Source organism: Centroberyx gerrardi, chromosome 4 (genome assembly GCF_048128805.1).
Source record: "Centroberyx gerrardi isolate f3 chromosome 4, fCenGer3.hap1.cur.20231027, whole genome shotgun sequence".
Taxonomy (NCBI): Eukaryota; Metazoa; Chordata; class Actinopteri; order Beryciformes; family Berycidae; genus Centroberyx; species Centroberyx gerrardi.
The window spans coordinates 4,078,536-4,096,509 of record NC_136000.1 but is presented as its reverse complement, the minus strand read 5'-3'; the positions used below and the strand labels follow the sequence as shown (position 1 = coordinate 4,096,509).

The 17,974-nt window shown below is 43.6% G+C and overlaps 2 protein-coding genes across 4 annotated transcripts in view; one reads left to right on the top strand and one right to left on the bottom strand.

Annotated features, from left to right (window-relative positions):
- LOC139915914 (transcription initiation factor TFIID subunit 4-like) overlaps positions 1-6,802 on the bottom strand; it is a 28,032-nt gene extending 21,230 nt beyond the window's left edge. The window contains exons 1-6 of the mRNA XM_071904705.2: positions 5,623-6,802; positions 4,745-4,911; positions 3,669-3,761; positions 1,734-1,940; positions 1,292-1,414; positions 1,095-1,184 (exon numbers count right to left, since the gene is read on the bottom strand). Coding sequence (XP_071760806.2) covers positions 1,095-1,184; positions 1,292-1,414; positions 1,734-1,940; positions 3,669-3,761; positions 4,745-4,911; positions 5,623-6,802 — 1,860 coding nt within the window. The remainder of the gene's footprint in view (positions 1-1,094; positions 1,185-1,291; positions 1,415-1,733; positions 1,941-3,668; positions 3,762-4,744; positions 4,912-5,622) is intronic.
- A 1,354-nt stretch (positions 6,803-8,156) lies between these two features.
- Positions 8,157-17,067, top strand: lsm14aa (LSM14A mRNA processing body assembly factor a). 3 transcript variants are annotated; one of them, XM_078282985.1, is made up of 10 exons: positions 8,157-8,425; positions 9,301-9,464; positions 9,591-9,750; positions 11,091-11,429; positions 11,672-11,752; positions 12,346-12,528; positions 13,069-13,243; positions 13,542-13,580; positions 14,574-14,814; positions 15,382-17,067. In XM_078282985.1, exons 1-10 carry the CDS (start codon positions 8,305-8,307, stop codon positions 15,403-15,405), a joined length of 1,527 nt encoding a protein of 508 aa, XP_078139111.1. In that variant the 5' UTR covers positions 8,157-8,304; the 3' UTR covers positions 15,406-17,067. The 3 variants fall into 3 exon arrangements, with proteins under 3 accessions (XP_078139111.1, XP_078139110.1, XP_078139109.1); XM_078282984.1 differs by lacking the exon at positions 11,672-11,752 and having other exon boundaries at positions 12,349-12,528; XM_078282983.1 differs by lacking the exon at positions 11,672-11,752.
- The last annotated feature ends 907 nt before the right edge of the window (positions 17,068-17,974 follow it).

Genomic DNA, 17,974 nt, shown 5'->3' with positions numbered 1-17,974 from the left:
AGGAACACTTTTACAGACTTGCTCTTATGTAAGATTTTTATTCATTTGCCTTTTTAATTTTTATGGTTCATTTAAATTCCTTTCTTTAATTCCTTCTTTCCTTATTTGTCTACTGCTGTTATGCCTTTGTTTTATTGTCTCTCCATAAAGTACATTGTAAATGCTGTTTTAAAGAAGTGCAATACAAATAAAGTTGTTTATTAGTAGTACTAGCAGCAGCAGTAATAGTAAGAATAGTACATGTTTAAAAAATACAAACTCAAAATCCACCTTTTTAGCTTGGCTTTTAGTTAGGTTGCTTTTACTTTAATGTTTTATTTATTTTGTTTCTTACTGTATCTTTTCTTTTAATTGAGTGCATGCATCTCTTCTCTGATTTCCCCTTTCTTTTATTCACTTGTCATGCATTTTTACTTTATGTTAAGCACTTTGAATTGCATTTTATATATGAATATTGTGCTATACAAATAAAGTTTGATTGAAACGGCAGTATTAATATGAATAGTAGGTAGTAGTGGGTAGTAGGTAATAGGTGGCAGTAGTAATAACAGTAGTAACAGTGGTAATAGCAAGCATCCAAAACCACAGGTGAATTTTGAAGCCAATAAGAGGAAGTGGTGGCAGCAGCAGTTCCTATAATGTCCGCTAGAGTCCGGCTCCAAAAAGACTCCAAACCGCCCAACTCCATTCAAGTCAATGGACCACAAGTCAATACATTTTTTCCCACAAGAGGTTATGGTCTCAGTAGCTAATTTCACTTCTTCTAATGTGTGTCCTTATAGCGATTTTCAAAATAATTGTGTCATTAACGGGATATAACGGTTATAACACAGGGTTGTTTTCCTAGTGATTGACAGGTCGCCTGTCCAGTGATTGACAGGTCGCAATTATGGGCCCAAACCCAAACTCCACCCTCGGCTTCGCTTTGGCTGCTCTGACTCCAAAAAATGTCCGTAAACCCAATCTCCAGGCTTCAAAACGGCCCTTCTGAAACCTATGGGTGACGTCACACTCACTACGGCCATCTGTTTTTACAGTTTATGGGTAACAGTAGCAGTAGTAACAGTACTATGGGTAGCAGTGGGATGAGGTACCTTGAGGAAGGGGATGAGGTAGGGCTGTGGGGAGGACTTCAGCTCAGCCTGCAGCCGAGTGGTGAACTCCTCCGGCTCAATCTTAGCATCCTGAAACAAAGAGACCGTTAAGATATCGTTAGAAAATGACAAGCAATCGGTGGAAATCCCACCTGCGAACATCGACTCGTGGATTAAAACTGAACGTCCGGACTTACGAGTAGATCCTGCACCAGGGCCTTCACATTCTTGGATGTGTCTGGGGAGGGGGAGTTGTGGGACGCCAGCTTGATCAGCGTGGCCAGGAAGTTCTTGCATTTCTTTACGTTTTCCTGCATCTCCTGTGGGGCGAAAAAATTGGGTATACTTTAAAAAATAGAATTTAGTAGACTTGAAAGGGCAACACCACTCATTTTAAGAATTCCCATTTGTTATGCCTATGGGTCTAGGAATGAACAGCTTATCCAAAATGTGTATAAAGATGTGTTCACCATGACAGTGGGTGTTACTGATGACATTACTGACTTTTTTTGTAATGAGCTTATTCTTTCTTGTTTTATCTCTCATTTTCAACTGTATTTATGCCCTGTGCTGCTCTGTAAAGCATTTTGTGTGCATTTAAAGCACCTGATAAGTAAGTGTAACTTGATTTAAACCCACCTGTGACACCACGGTGGCTCTGGGGGCAGGCGTGGCAACGGGAGCGGGAGCGGGAGCGGGCGTCGTGCTGGTCAGGGTGATGGTGGACGGCACGCCGGCAGGCTTGGCCAAGGCCTGCCCCCCCGCCGTGATCACTGTCTGGGCCTTCTGAGGCGTGGTCATCTTCACCGACACCGCCGCACCGCCGGGGGCCACCGTGATGGCCTTCTGAGGAACGGACAGAACCACCAAGGAGGGAAGTTACCACCAGCCAAATTTATATTCACATTTAGCTGACCCTCTCGCCCAGAGGGACTACAGTTTGTTTTCTTTGGTCCATGGAAAAGTTGACTTTGTTGCATTTTTTGATTTGGTTTGTTTACATTCACACTGCGCAATTACAAGCTCGTAAACAAAAGTCACCTGGACTCACAAGCAGCTCGTTCATTGGACAGAGTTTTGGTGACCTGTCATGCTGCCAGGTTAGAGATTTTGGCAGTGAGGAGTCAAAATAAATCTGATTCCAGTCTCTGTAACTTTTCTTGTCTGACTTGTCTGTCTCTTCGCTGTAATTGACCTTCTCCGGTCTTCATACCAATTCAGAACACAAGAGGAAATAGTTGAATATCAGCATCAGTCCAGACTTTATGTTGTTATACTAGAATTTGAAGCATTTCAAGCAACTGCTGGCATTCAGATGTCAACATCTGTCTCCTTCTACCCATAATCCCTCGCATTTTGGGGTGGTTTCCTGTAGTTGGTTAGATTTCGTTCTCACTCCTGACAAAGACTCTCGGTGCCGTTATTTGGTGCCCGCAGAGTTCAGATGGCATCGTTCTCACCTGGACAAACCAACCAACGAAACAAATAAACATTCCCGAGTTCAAATAAGCCGCTCCAAACATGGTTGGTGTGAACGTGCGGTTAATGCAGTGCAACAGAGAATAAACTTAAATTCCTAGATCATCAAAATTACAAGCAATTAATCTAGTAATTAATCAGTGATTCCTGTATAATCTTTTGTACATGTGGGGGGAATTTTGATTCAGAGAATCAGGTTCACTCCTGGATCCAATCCAGGATCAATTCCAGCCAGTGTTCCAGTTCAAGAGACAGCGTAGTACATTTTTCCAGTTGAGAAAAGGTGAGAGTGGAGAGCATATTGCCATGTTGCCGACCCGGTTGTTCAAATGACAAAAAAGACGTTGAAAAGGGCGTTGTACATCACACACTACCGCCGACAGATCCACAAAGAGGGACACTGTGCCTGCATTGAATTCTGGTCTCTCTCCTGCTCCTGTGGGTGGAGAAATTGGTCTCTCTCCTCTTCTACGATGGATTTCTCCCTGTATGATTGTTGAACGTCTCTTGGTACAAAATGGCGGCCCTAGAAAGAAGCCCTCGCTCTTTGATTCTGAGGGACTGACACCAAAACCTGACGTTTACCGTTGATGTTTTAGATCGCTGAAACATCTTCTGCTATCAAACTCCTTTGTAGCTGCTGGAAATATCTACCAGTACCCCCAATCTACCAATACCAGTTATCCACGAAGAAGAAAAATACAAACAATAAAACCGGCCAGAAATTCAAGGTGCATCGCCAATAGCAGTGGGTTTTTTTTAACAGTGTTAAAGGGTTACAGGGTGGATTTTCCCTTCTTCTCTGTACTCTTTTGTACTTGTTATGTTTCTGCAATCCAATGAAGCGATGACATGTTTTGACATGTATGTATTTGATTAACGTATGTATTTGTATTTGATGACATGTACGTTTTAACATTTGTGACAATTTCTCAGCTAATTTTGTTGAATACCAAGTTACTGTTTACTGATATATTGTTGCCAAAGATACCACCATGGAAGTTTAATTGCGGCCCTTGCCTGTGTGTGTGTGTGTATGTGTGTGTGTGTGTGTGTGTGTGTATGAAACAGAACAGACACCTGGAAAACACCCACCTGTACAGTTGTGGCGGAGGGAGCGGGAGACTGAACCATTCTGGTCTGGCCGGGGGACGCCAGGCGGACGGTCTGGGTCGTACCAGGAGCCTGCTGAGGAGGAGGGAGAACAGACCAGGATATGTAACAGCAAAGCATCATGGGGCATCTTGTTAGTAACATCGGTAGCGTGTAGTTCACATCCGGACACTTCTCGCGCACCAAAATGATCATACTATGCATTGGACATACACTGCGTGCTCATTTTATGTCACTCTCAGTATGTTAAAGGAATAAGCCGCATTTTTGGGAGGCTGTCCCGTCGGTGTATTGCGAGTACTTGTATTGTACAGTATATTAGTTTGAGTACTGTATATCTAGTCCTCAAACTAGATATATTATTATTGGAATTTTATACTTTAACATACATTTCTTTAATTTCCACTCCACTCAGAACAGACAAGAGTAGAAAGAGAATAGAAAAGAGTATAATAGAGTAGAAAGTATATAGAAAGAATACTTTACGTGAATTTTAGACCAAAAATCACATATAAATGTATCTTACACTAATTTTGTAGCACAAGACAAGCAGATGAATACATTTTAGAGCCACTGTACATTTGATTCACACAGAGAAATAGTCTTTCTCTTTCAGTTATATACAGTCTTTGGTCTTTGCCTGTTCTCAATTTGTCCCTGCTGACCACCGTACACTCTGTCTGACCGTGAGCCAATCAAATCCAAGTCAATCAAAGTTAGTTGAAACTTGTATACATGCAAACATTATTTCCATTTGGCAACACATAGCAGGTGTGAGGACAAAAAGGGATCCGTTGTATAAGTGAATGAGCAAGTTTTAAGCTAAAACTAAATCTGCTCTTGTTTCCTTATTGAATATTTCACACAGCAGCAGATTCCATACGCAAAAAAGCATTGAAAACAAGTAAGATGACACTTCTATGAAAATGTATATTCATTATTTGGGTGGTAAAACTATTCTTGGCAGGTTTTTTGTTTACCACCACTTGGCAGGTGAGCCAAGAAGTTAATTTCGGACGCTGGATAAAGTGTACAGCAGCCGTGTTCCTGGCACCTACCGGACTGGGGGTGCTGACTCGGATGGTGGCCCCGGCCGTCGGGGTCGCAGGTCTGGGGGAGATGTTGGCCACCGTCTGGCCCTGCTGGGTCTTGGCCTGGGCCTGGGCCAGGACCTGCTGGGGCACCATCACCAGCTGGCCCGTCTCCGTCCGAACCAGAACCATACCTGCAGGAGGGGGAAACGGTGACCTGCACATTCCTCTGACAACAACACACTTCACTCCTAAAGCTGAAACTCTGACAGACAGATACGGGAAGCAGAGGAATCAAACAGTCATCCTAATCTGGGGAGGGAAATTACAACCAGCCATCTGACAAATGCTGGTAACTTTTGCCCGTGGCTGGTAATTTGGCTACTGTAGGAGCCACTTTGGCAGGTAACCAAGCATGATTTGGAGATCCTATTCTATTCTAACAAGTGTAGCAGAGTTTTTCAGGTGCTCGGGGGTATGCAATATTGGAGTGGCATACAGCAACAGTTCATATACATGCTCGCACGTCAAATCTCAACACTATCCAGCATCTCATTGGGCCTAATCCTGTGTTTCATCCTCACAGACGCACCACAGACTTCCGACCACCTCCGACTCATATTGAGGTGCTCCTATGAATCTGGCTGCCGTTTCAAATAGGAAAAGTGGCCGGTGAATTTTTAAAAAGGCACCAAAATTGTTGCTGGGACTTTAGAAAGTTAGTGTCCTGCCCTGCTAGTGACTAATCAACTCTTTCATAAAGGAAACTGGGAGTAGCCAAGCAATGCTGACTGCTTCCCTCTGCTCAGGGTCTTAACAGCCATGTTGAGTGACCTATATAAGTGATGTCAGCCAGCAGTGATTCATCATGGCAGTGAATGTGTAGCATCATTGTGTCTGCTTACCAGAAGGTATGGTGAAGCCAGGAGGCAGCTGGATGGTGGTCTGCTGCTGAGGCCTGACAGCCAGCTGCGGCTGGGGAGCGGCGGTCCTGGTGGGGCTCGCCACCAGCCCGGGTCTCTGCTGTTGGATGGAAGTGGCCATCACAGGAGGGCCGGGCGGCCTCACTATAGTCACCGCAGGCTGACCCACTCCGTTGACCGCCGGCTTCACCCCAGTAGCCAGCGTCACAGCGACACTGGTCCCAGTCTGAGGCTGGCTGATGGGGGAGTTGACTGCAGGTGGGGGGGTGCTGCCCAGGATGACAGAGTTGCCAGATACAGGCTGGTTGGCCACCAACATCTTGCTGTGCATCAGAGGGTTGCTGTGGTTCAGGACCTGAGATGTAGAGGCTGCCGGGGAAGGGGCACCCTGGGTAACCAGAGGGGCACCCTTGGGGTCCACTCCGTTCTGGGACACGCTGGCCACCGGGCTGGGGTGCCTCTGCAACGCTATAGCGGGAGCCGCCACTGCAGGCTGAGGTACGGGGAAATTGGGCTGTGAAGCCATGGACACGATAATATTGGAGCTACCAGCGCTGACAGTACTGATAACAGTGCTGGCCCCGGCTTGGGGAGGGACAGCGGGCGAGTTCACCAACTTCACCGCTCCAGTGTTCCCGTTTAAACTTTGTAGTCCGGGGGAAGCAGTCCTGATAGCCGCTGCTGCGAGGATGTTTGGGCTGGGAGCCGGAGCTGGACCCACAACAGCAGCCCTGTTGAAGCTAGCAGCAGCAGACTGAGTGGGCAAAGTTACGGATCCTGGTACGGGAGAAATAGTAGGAGGAGATGCTCCAAGTGTTTGTAGACCGGCTCCGGCGTTTATTACGGCCCCGGTAGCGACAGAAGAGGTAGAGGAGGTGAGGATTTTGCCGGAGAGCGGCTCATTAGCGCCGGGTTCCTGGTTTAACCCCGCTTTTGGATGCCCTTGTTGTGGCTGCTCCAGAGACCCCACTTGATCACGCACTTTCCCTGAGAACTGACTGACAGCGCCCGAAGGTCCCTCTCGTTTTATGTCGGAATATGAAGCAGCAGAAGTCTTTTGATTACCGAGTTGTGATTCCAAAGAGCCAACTAAGTCGCTAACTGCTTTCTCATCCACCTCATTGAAGAGCATGTCCTCCAGTGGGTCGGAGGCTCCCGCCATCTTTGATGTTGGACCGTTGTGCAAATCGTATTTTAGAATGTACGCATGCGCGGAGGACCCGTGTTGTTTTGCACCTTAGAAATAAAATAAGCAGAACAGAAATCACATGAGAGAGCTACATACAGGGATGTAGTGGAGGCTTAACCCACCTAAACTGACTTGACCGACATTTTTAGCTGCGGAATAAAGTTTAGTGGCATTAATCTGAATGACATAAATTCATAGTATACATTGTAAATTACATGAAACTAATGTAAGTTAGGCCTACGTCAAGATAGCGCCTTTAAGGAAAAAAGCATAGGCCTGCATTACTGCTTTTCTGAAAAATGTAATTGATATTGGTGGTTGTTTGCCTTGTGAATATATTGACTGGAGGTCATAGTTTACCCACCTTTTAGTTTACGACTACTTCCCTGGGTTAAAGGTGGATAAACTGTAAACTCCAGTTGATGATTACCATAAGGCGTAGGCTGCAACCACCATTGTAAGCAAACAAAAAACAAATAATAACAACCATGTAACAGTGGTAATAATAATAACAATAATAATAACAACAACAACAATACTACTAGTAATAATAATAATAATAATAATGTTATTATATTGTCAGAATAGTATTAATTTATGTTTTATTATCATGCAACTTGAATGAGTCTGATACTGCATCCTTACTTTACATTAATCTTCATCATCACCATCCGCTACCCAAAACCTTCACAGAATGATCAAGCAGGTTTAACACTAGAAAGGCCCAGCGCCGTCACTTTACTGGTGTTTTGAATTTAAGCATCTCAGCTTTCAAAATGTCTCTGCCTGGAGTTTCCAAGACCCACTTTTCCTCACAGTACATATTGATACTTTTGTACTTATTTCATATTGCTCATATTTCACATTCATTTTTTTGTCTCAGTATAGTATACTGCTGCTGTTTTGCAAACCTCCTTATTCCTGTAATCTACTTTTTTTTTCAGATTTTCATCCATACATTTCTACTCATTATGACCTAGTGTTGATATTGTAATTTGAATATGTTTATATAACATTTGCTTATATTTCATTTTCTTTGCAACATCCTGATCTGCAATGACCCAATTTCCCCATGGAAATAATTTCAGTTTCATTTTAATATCTTAATGAAGATAAAGCCTTTAAAGGTAAAAAAAAAAATAATAAAAAAATCTGAAATTATTGATTTTTATTGGTAATGGTGAGGGGACAGTGATGTTGGTGTTCATCCCACTGTTAGTGTTTGCTCTTCTATCCCGCACAGATCTAGTTTCCACAGCCGCGTGTAAACGCGCGATAGTATGATTTCCCATTAACCCCCGCGTTAAGAACCATTCGATGGAAAATGAGGTAGCCATATTGTAGTGGTGAGAATAGCGAGTTGGAGAAGCACAAACCAGAGAAAGTTGGAGCGATAATTTCTTCAGTTAACTGCACGGTTTGGAAGGGGCGTCGAATTAGTTGTGTGAGCAGACTGCCGAGCCCAGGAAGACACCATGAGCGGAGGGACGCCCTACCTCGGGAGCAAAATCAGCCTCATTTCGAAGGCCGGGATTCGCTACGAAGGAATCCTCTACACTATTGATACTGAGAACTCGACTGTCGCACTAGCGAAAGGTAGCTAGCTAGCTGGCTAACGCTGCTAAACACTAGCTAGCGTTAGTTTGTGTACCAGCTGTCTGCGAGTGTCTAGTATTTTCTCACATTTTTCAAATGGCCATTCAAGTGTGATTTTCTGTCCAACGCACGCTGAACAGTTTGGTGCATGTTGGTTTAATCCAGAGTCAGAACTTGAATAAGTTGATGTAATTGCTAGCGTTAGCTTGCTAACATAAGCTAACGTTAGTCAACCCAGCAAGCGTTACGTTAGCGAGCAGCAAGCTACATTGTGAAAATGATGTCCTATCAAGAAAGCTAAATGTACTGTGACCAGTCGAAGATTTGACTTGCAGAAACGACAACAGCTATCTAAAGAAACTAAACAGCGACATTGTATTTAGCTTTGAAGCCATGTAGCACTTAGCCAGAACGAATGTTGATCTGAGTTTGCAACATGAGTCAGCTTGCCAACTCGCTAGCTAGGTAACTTATGTAGCTGCATGTAAGTAATGCCTGCAGCAGAGTGGCTTTATTGCACAGGCGAGTTGTCAGTGCAAATCCTATAGGGAATGTTTATGTAACAGAACAGACGGTGTCGCTAAGTTTGCATTCAACTGCATTTGCTAGCGAAGCTTTTCGTCCTCCCAAACTGGCAGTGCTGTAAAGTCTGATGTCACCGAGTGCGCACACATCTCACCTGGTTTACCAACAGCAGCTTATGACGCAAAACTATTTAATTAAATTGCTATCTCAGTGGCCTTAGCTGTACTTAGGCATTATTGAGCTAGTGCAACAAAGTTTGACAGGAAAGTACACTGATTGTAACTGAGTGTGATTCATTTGCACCACATTATGACCTATGATATTAAATATGAGCTGCATCTTCTTGTTAGTCCGCTCCTTTGGCACGGAGGATCGCCCCACCGATAGGCCCATCCCGCCTCGAGATGACACCTTTGAGTACATCATCTTCCGTGGCAGCGACATCAAGGACCTCACGGTGTGCGAGCCGCCCAAGCCGACATGCTCTCTGCCCCAGGACCCTGCCATCGTCCAGGTGCTTTCTCACTCAAATACATGCAATCTTATTTAGTCACATCTTAGAATTTATATAACAGGCATGGATGTCAACTGTGTTAAAAATATGTTTCTAAATATTCACCAACCCTGTTTTCCTCTTTAGTCCTCCATGGGTACAACCCCCTCGCCTGCTGCTGCCACTGCCCCGGCCCCATTCCAGTCCGCTGGCTCCTATGGCCTCTTCAACCGGGCCCCAGTTCCCGCCTACAACCAGTTCAGCACCAGCCCCCTGGTTTCCCCCCAGTTTGGTGCTGTTGGTGTCGGTAAGAACATCACCTTGGGTCCACATGTTGGGAAAGGAACTAAGTTATGTATCTAAAAGACAAGTTTTGTAGCAAAACTTTACCTTCTCCTGTACTGAGCTTTAATTAGACTGTTTTATGGGTCTAGCTGTGAAAGAGTTTGTCAATCAGGCATGCTATCCAAGGGTTCAGGGTCGCTGTGTGGCCCTCGGACCATGTTGGGCATGCTACAGGAACCGAGGAGGTTTTGACTCATGGCAGCGTGTCCTCAAATGGCCGAGGCCTTTGCTTTCCTCCTCTACATTTACTTCACAGTCAATAAGGTGCAGACATGGCTGTCACACTGTTTGGTTTTGGCTACGACAGTATCCACCTCAAAGATAGCCCATAGGTACACAGGGACACAGTGCAGTGCAGCGAATTTTAGGAACCGAGAGTGTTGTTGCCCTCAATACTCTATTCCTGCCGTTCCTCCCCACACAGGACGATCAGTGCCCTCCTTTGTGAACGACACAAGAACAGCCGCAACCCAGTCTCAGAGCAGTGCACTTGGCTCTGCTCGCCCCTCTGACTCGCGATCTGTGGGTACCCTTGTAACCGAAGGTAAAAGACCCGTACAAAGAGGGTTAAAAGGAAATCACGGATCTGTGTGACTACTCACCACACCGGGTGGTATTGATATTCACCCCTCTGCCTTGATCACTTACACAACGATGAAAATTATACACTAATAAGAGATTTGCCAGTAAAAATCAAGTGGAGTGTTCAGATCAAGCTAAATCAAGTTTAGAACCTGCCCAGACAGGAAATGTTATGACTCCTTGACTTTTTCAGCTTGATAGATTTTACAAGCAATAATTTACGTCTTTGTTTCTTTTCCTCATATGGTTAAAATTATCTAGAGACTGGTGGTGTATTTCCAAGGTGTGTCAGAAACGAATCAGAATATAGACAAGACTGAGTTTAATCTTTGTAAATACAATGGTGGTAATTTTGACCAGACAATTTAGTGTCTTCATGTCCAAAACCTAACTGCATGCCTTTCACAGTAACCTAAACGTCCTGCTGAATCAGTTTTGGGCTTTAGATCCCAGGCTTTGATGTTGACTGAGCTTTGTGAGATTTGAGAATTTCTTCAGAGAGCCTCGCTTAAATCGAGGTTCAGCTCCAGGCTCGATCTAGTCTGTGTCTAGGAAATGAGCCCAGAGGGTTTATTGTTTCCCTTTTCTCTAATCAGCATGAGTGACCTCTGTCTGGGTGTTATTGGTGGTCAAATCAATGCTGACTAATGATTATGATGTGGTTCAGTAGTAGCGAGGGGCGTGTACTAACCCCCCTCCCTGTCCTGTTTTTGGCCCCAGGTCGCAGCAGCCCCAGCCTGGACCCCCTGCGGAAGAGCCCCACCCTGGAGCAGGCGATACAAGCCGCCCCGTCGGCCCCATCCTCCGCCCCCACCGCCCCGGCCCCCGGCCTGGGACGCAGGAGCCCCGCCCACGGCCGCACGGCCCCCTCCGCCGCTGGCCACGGCAGCCAGAAGCCCCAGCACCAGGACGGCCTGGACCCAAGGAGGGGTGAGACTGTCAGGGGAGGCCGCAGCAACCAGGGCTGGCCTGCACCCCGAACGACCTCCGCCTCTCACACCACTGCTGTAGATAGGGCTTCCACTGCAGGGCTTATCCACTCTATCTTTAGCAACTCAGGTGAGACCCCATCCCGGCGCACAGCACACTAGTGTGTTTTGTGCCGCTACACAGCATCATTTAGAAGGAATCATTACCGCTTTGTGTGATTTGTTAACATTTTGTTCCAGAGGTTCCACATTTGAAACCGTTGTGCCTTTGTCTGAAGGTAGGAGGCTAGTGCCACATGTTTATACAGCGCAGGGCTTTTCTCTCATGGTTGTTCAAGCTGTTTGGAAGACTAAAGGACTCTACTATTCCAGGCACAGATGTCCAGAAAGTCCCCAAGCCCGAGTCTGAACAGGCGCGAGGTGAAGGCAGGGATACCAGTAAACGTTCCACAGGTTAAACCCACATCTGCTCTGAAACCCATCTTCCAAAGCCCAGCTCCATGCCATTAAGACTGTGCATGCCTTTCGAGCTTTGTTTCGGACAATGGAGCCCATACACTCATCTTTTAAAATCACTCGACCTTGATCATCCCTCTTTGGCGTGTTTTTCTTTGCTAGTGCACATGTGTGCGGATTGACATGCTGTTCATGTCAATGGACTCTAAAGGCGAAGAGACATTTCTCCTCGTTTAGAGACAATGTTTTCATGTTTAGTGAATACTTGATACTGCTACTTGTGGTGTGGTGGTGCTCAATAATTTACTGCATTCCATGTTTGATGTGAATTTGATTTCATTGGTAGCATTGTGGCACTGTTGTATAGCTAACATCTGAAGCCAACCTGCTGCTTTATGGTAGTCGGCTATTGGCTAACATGTATTGACATACTGAAAACAGTCCTCTCGTACCATAGTGGATGTGTGCCTTGTTTTACTATTTCATGTATTGCCATGTAATTTGTTTTGGTTTGTATCATTTTTGTTCTGTGCTAATTCCTAACACCTTATATAATGACGACTAATAGTGTGTTTTGGTCTATCATTTAGCAGCTGCCGGTGCCCCGGCTCAGCGGCGCGGGCGGGGGGGCGGACACCGCGGCAGGGGGCGCTTCAACGTCCGCCGAGACGGACCCATGAAGTTCGAGAAAGACTTTGATTTCGAGAGCGCAAACGCCCAGTTCAACAAGGAGGAGATCGACAGGGAGTTTCAGAGCAAACTGAAGCTGAAAGGTATCGGCTGCTGGACTAATTGATTAGAATTTTAATAATCGATTAATTGTTTGTCATTTATCAAGTATAAATGATAAGCATTTGCTGGTTACAGTTTCACAAATGCTAAGATTTTCTTGTTTTCCGCTGTTTCATATGATTATAAAATGAATACTTCAGGGTTTTTTTTGGCTGCTGGTCAGATTAAGTAAGCAAATAGAAGAATCACTTTGTCCTCTGGTAACTTGTGATGGGCATTGTCATTATTTTTTACATTTAATACACTAAATGATTAATCGAATAATCAATAGATTAATTAATAATGAAAATAATTGTTAGTTGCACCCCTAATATTTACACTCCATGCTAGTGGGGGCGCATGCATATTCGGAAATCGCTATGATAAAAAGTCAGACAACAACAACCAACAGCAAAGGCAGCTCAGTAGTAGTAACTGTAGTGTGCCGACCCTCTTAGTAGGGAACCACTGGACTTTACCTTATTTTACAAAGTCTATTGTTGAGGCAGAAATGTGATTGCGGGCGTTCTCTTATCACCCAGATGAGAAGAGTGAGAAGTCGGAGAAAGCGGTGAACGGAGAGGATAAGGCCGACTCTGGTGTGGAAACCCAGAACAGCGAGGGCAACGCCGAAGAGGAGGGAGACCCGCTGGGGCCCAACTGCTACTACGACAAGTCCAAGTCCTTCTTCGACAACATCTCCTGTGACGATACTAGGTACAGGCCGGCCCTGCAAATCCCAGTCTGTCACTTGATGCTAATTTACAGGAATGTGGCGTAATACTAATACTGACAACTTGGACAGTAAAACAAGTGCTTACTGACACAAGAGGTCGAGGTAGTGCAAGACTATGCTCTTTATACTTTACATATCACTCCACAAATATCACTATCACTGTGTACCTACTTCCATGACCTTCCACCACTTGCACATTTCTGTTATGATAAATTAGTAACTTTTTGTTGTCCTGCATTACCATGACCTAACTGTTTTGTGTCCTTTTGTTTTCACCAGGAAAGCAAATGAGAGAGCTGGAGGCTTAGGTTTCCCAAGGTAAATATTTGTCCTGTCTTATGACTGATTCTGTACTAACAAACATGTCATTATTGTCATTGTGCCCCCCAAAAATCCCCATATACAACATGGCAGCACAGCACAATTTAATTAAAATTCATTACAATATTGATAACTGTAATTTGCAAGCCGCAGGAAGATGCAATTTATTTTTTGAGGGAATCTAAAAGTTTCCTAAACAAGGTATTCTGGTATTCTATTCAGAAAATCTGGCATTTTATTGAAACTGACTGACTTGTAATCTTAAGCATCCAATTTTCTCTCCCCAGTGCAATTTTTCTTGAACATGTTCTGAGAACTGTAAAAGAAACTTGCATTTGCATGTTTCTCAATTCATATTGCAATCAACATTTTCAGCTACTTGCACTATGACTTTATTGTCACAGGCAAAATTTACATGCACAGACAATTCTGTTCATAACTTGTTTCTGAAGTGTCCTGTTTTTGAGTTGACACATGTAAATAAACATCATAACTGCATTAGAATAATAACCTGTTACATTTATACTCTGATTATGAGTAACGTAGTTATGATGCCTGGATTACTCCCATATTAAACTTGGTACTGTGGCATGGATACATCTTACTGCTTTCACTTTTGGCTTTCACCGTCTGTCAAACTCATTTAGGGTTGCTGTTACAATTTGATGTAAAAAAAAAAAAAAAAAAAAAAAAGCTGTTACTAATGGGATCATCATTTCTTTCCCATCAATTAGAAGTAACCTACTGTTGCTCAGGAACGTCATTTATTCATGGCAACAGGGAGACAGTCAGGATATCAAGCTATGGTTCATGTAAAAATCTTATTCCGAAGAAGACATTAACTGGGTTACAGCAGTAGGGTTAGTCTGTATGTAATCATAGCCATTGTCATGTAACCCAACAAGATATAAGATGCACCCATATCAGGATAAATTTCCAGCAGTACTGAGTTTTGTGTGCCCATCGTCGCCTCCTCTGTGCTTCCCGCAGGGAGCGGAGGCAGACCTGGGCGGAGGAGAGGCGGATGAACGCTGAGACCTTCGGCATCCCGCTGCGCCAGAACCGGGGCCGCGGCGGTTACCGCGGGCGCGGCGGCATGGGCTTCCGCGGGGGCCGGGGTCGCTCGGCCAGCCGGGGGTCCTTCGGTCCGCCGCACGGAGGGGGCGGCTTCAGGGGAGGATACAGAGGAAGCCAGGGAGGCCGGGAGTTCGCAGACTTATCAGAGTACAGGGTAAAGTACTTTGCTCAATTGCTCAAGGAAATGTAAAGTGAATTCTGTTGGTTGTATTTTGAGGCTGTATTTTGAGGCTATTTTCATGTGTGTGTGTGTGTATATATATATATATATATATATATATATATATATATATATATATATATATATATTAGTAATATTGGAAGATAAATCGAAGATCTACACCTGTTTTAATACATGGTTTCAAGCATTTTTTAAAGAAAATCCCTGAATTATCAAAGGAAAGTCTTGGTTTTTACCCAAACTGAGCAAATCTTTTCAAGTTTATTTTCCATTTACATAAAAATGCATTGGAATCCTCACATCATTCAGGCAAAAATAAAAAATCAGGACATATAAGCAAGATTTATTAAACAAAAAAAGCATTTAGCATGTCAATTCTCCCTTCCACACACTTTACTTACTTTTTAACTTATTCCTTTCTGAAAAAGTGGTGTTTACATTTACATTACATTACAATGTTCATCTAAAAAAAATATTTTTTGTCAATATCTTACAGCACTGATCTGCTCTTTACCCTGTTCTCCTCTGCTTTTCTTCCAGAAGGACAACAAAGTGGCTGCGTAGTCCCAACAAGTGGAAGGATCTACAGAAAAGGTGCAAATTCTCACGCAAAAAGGAAAAAAAAAAATAGTTTTGGTTGCTACGTTTTTGACTAAAAGAATGAAGATTGTGTACTAGCTGTATATTTGTCACCAGCACTGGGGTAGACTGCTTGAATGCAACTTACGTTCCCATATCTTTCAACGATGGAAACGACAACAACGCAGTCTGTCAGAAAATAAAAGTCAAGATCTCTACACAATTATTTCCAGGTGGCTGAAAAAAATATGTATAAATGTCATATTTCAGAGGGATGTTTTTTTGTTTTTTTTTCAGCAATGAATTCTCTTCCCCGCCCCTTTCCTAAACGTGTATTTGATAATATTTTGTTAGCTGTTGAGGGTCGTATACATGAGTTCTTTGACTGTGATGCTCACTGACATAGCTTTATTTTTGGGGGGGAGATGTATCCTGTAATGTAACTTCAGCACCAAAATAGCCCGCAGGGTCTCAGTCACAGCTTTCTACCGTGTATTTTTCTACTACTACACATACTTTATCCTGTATTTAGTCAACCCGCTCGCTCTCATATCTATCCCACCTCTCGAATGGCAGTACTCGTGATTTTTTCGCTAGATCTTCTCACCTGAATCTCCTTCACGTTCAGTTTTCACCTGCTACAACTTTCTGTTAGTCGATGTCCATCTTACGGCGTTTACTTCCGTTTTGACGATGTAGGTTTGAAATTGACGAGGATTTTTCTTCACTAGCTGTCCCGTTCTAACATTAGTGTAGGGAGGTGGTAGCCGTCAGCACGTGTACTCTACTGGTTTTTGTGGTAGTTTTATTCCCAGTCCACAACTAAGGACAGGACGGATCGCGGATGGATCATAGGTCAAATTTCAGTCGCTTTTTTTCTCTTTTTACTTCATGGGCCGCTGGTACAAACGTGACTAGAGTTTGAGATGCTGCTGTTTGCTACAATTACATCTGTAGTGTTAATCTATTTAGACGAGGACTAAAAGCACCTAGCTAAAGCAGGCCGTCACCTGTATGTGCTTCCCAGCAAACGGGCCAGTTGAGGGTGGTTGCACTTTGATTATGACTTGGCTAAGTACCTTTTTTGAGAGACTATTATTCATATGTACGTGTACATTTTTTTTTTTCCTGTCAGGCGCTGCTTCGTGAGACACACTAATTTATACCGCTCTAATTTTAGCATCTTTAGACTTCTGATATCAAACCACAGGAAACGACACAAGCCATAGGCTCGCCACGTCTCATTTTATCCACCTATTACAGTTAACTCCACCTTCACCTTGGAAGAACTCAATCCAATGCCACTAACTTTGTCCCCTGGCACTGCATGGTGGTTGATAGCCTGCTAAAGTTACAAAAGTGATGTCAACATAACTATAAATAGAAAAAAGACTAGCAAAATTACATAGCTGTCTGGGTGTAGCAACTTAGTTTCCTAGCAATATTGATACTTATTTTTGAGGTTACGAATGATCGGGCCCAACTGGGAGAAGGATCTGATGAACTTTGACTGAATATCGTCTGATGCCATCTTGGCCTGGCACGACTTAAGTACTTAAACCATTCAGTGGAGTTTTGATCTGGCAAGAAATGTATAGAGTTGCACTTTTACGATTTCAGAGTTGTTATAAAATGATGTTTTCTGTTCATCTGTCCTGAGATTGTATTCTGCTAATAATGACTCGGCAATGTTGTCATGATACCTGACCCCCCCCACCCCCCCACCCCACCCCAGTGTGAACAAGCTTGGAAAACTAGAGTTTAAAATGGAGATTGATTCCAGAAACATAGTCCTGTACAGACCCGGGTCAGGTAGTATTTACAGAGAGATGGGTGAGGTTTACCACATGAAGACAGTTCAGATGGTGTCAGGCACGTTGTTCATCACAAGAAACTAAGTGTCTGGCACTCTCACACGTCTGGTACTCCTAGCAGGGAAAACTAATGCTAGGAGGAATATGCAAATCCTGCTTGACCCAGGTCTTTAAAGTATATTTTACCGATGTCTGCTTCATGGCTTTGGCTCCAGAATGGAAAATCCCCAAATTTTGTTAGAAGATGTCAGCTTGACATGCAAAGCTACCTTTAAAGTACTTAATTGTGCTCAGGAAATGTATAGAAACATATTTTCTTTATTTGCCTTAATGCTAGAGAATAACAACTAATGGCACCACAAGATAGATAATTGAAATAATGGAAATTAATCAAGAGATTTGAGGCAGTTGTAACTCAGTGGTTTTGCGCACTGCTGTTTGAACTTGAGTGCACATTAATTATTTTAAAATGTTTTCCAGATAAATAGGATAGCCAAGTTCAGATATCATTTTTTTTTTTTGCAGTTGGGTTATGTAGTAGCTATTCCTTTGCATTAAGGCACTAAAAACATTAGATTTTTATTTTACCCATGTTAAATTTATTTGAAAGCCTTGAGGAAATTAAGATCAAACCAACAAAAAAAATAATGGGCTGTTCTGTCAGAGCGTAGCCGTTGTAATTCTGTGATGCGTAGATGTCATGCATAACTGAAAGATTTTTACTTTCCTTGATGTTGTGT

Excerpts from the sequence above, each read along its gene's own strand:
- lsm14aa (XM_078282985.1), top strand. The coding sequence starts at position 8,305 with ATGAGCGGAGGGACGCCCTACCTCGGGAGCAAAATCAGCCTCATTTCG. Across the intron at positions 8,426-9,300 it reads GACTGTCGCACTAGCGAAAG|TCCGCTCCTTTGGCACGGAG; the intron begins GTAGCTAGCTAG and ends TCTTCTTGTTAG. Across the intron at positions 14,815-15,381 it reads CAGACTTATCAGAGTACAGG|AAGGACAACAAAGTGGCTGC; the intron begins GTAAAGTACTTT and ends CTTTTCTTCCAG.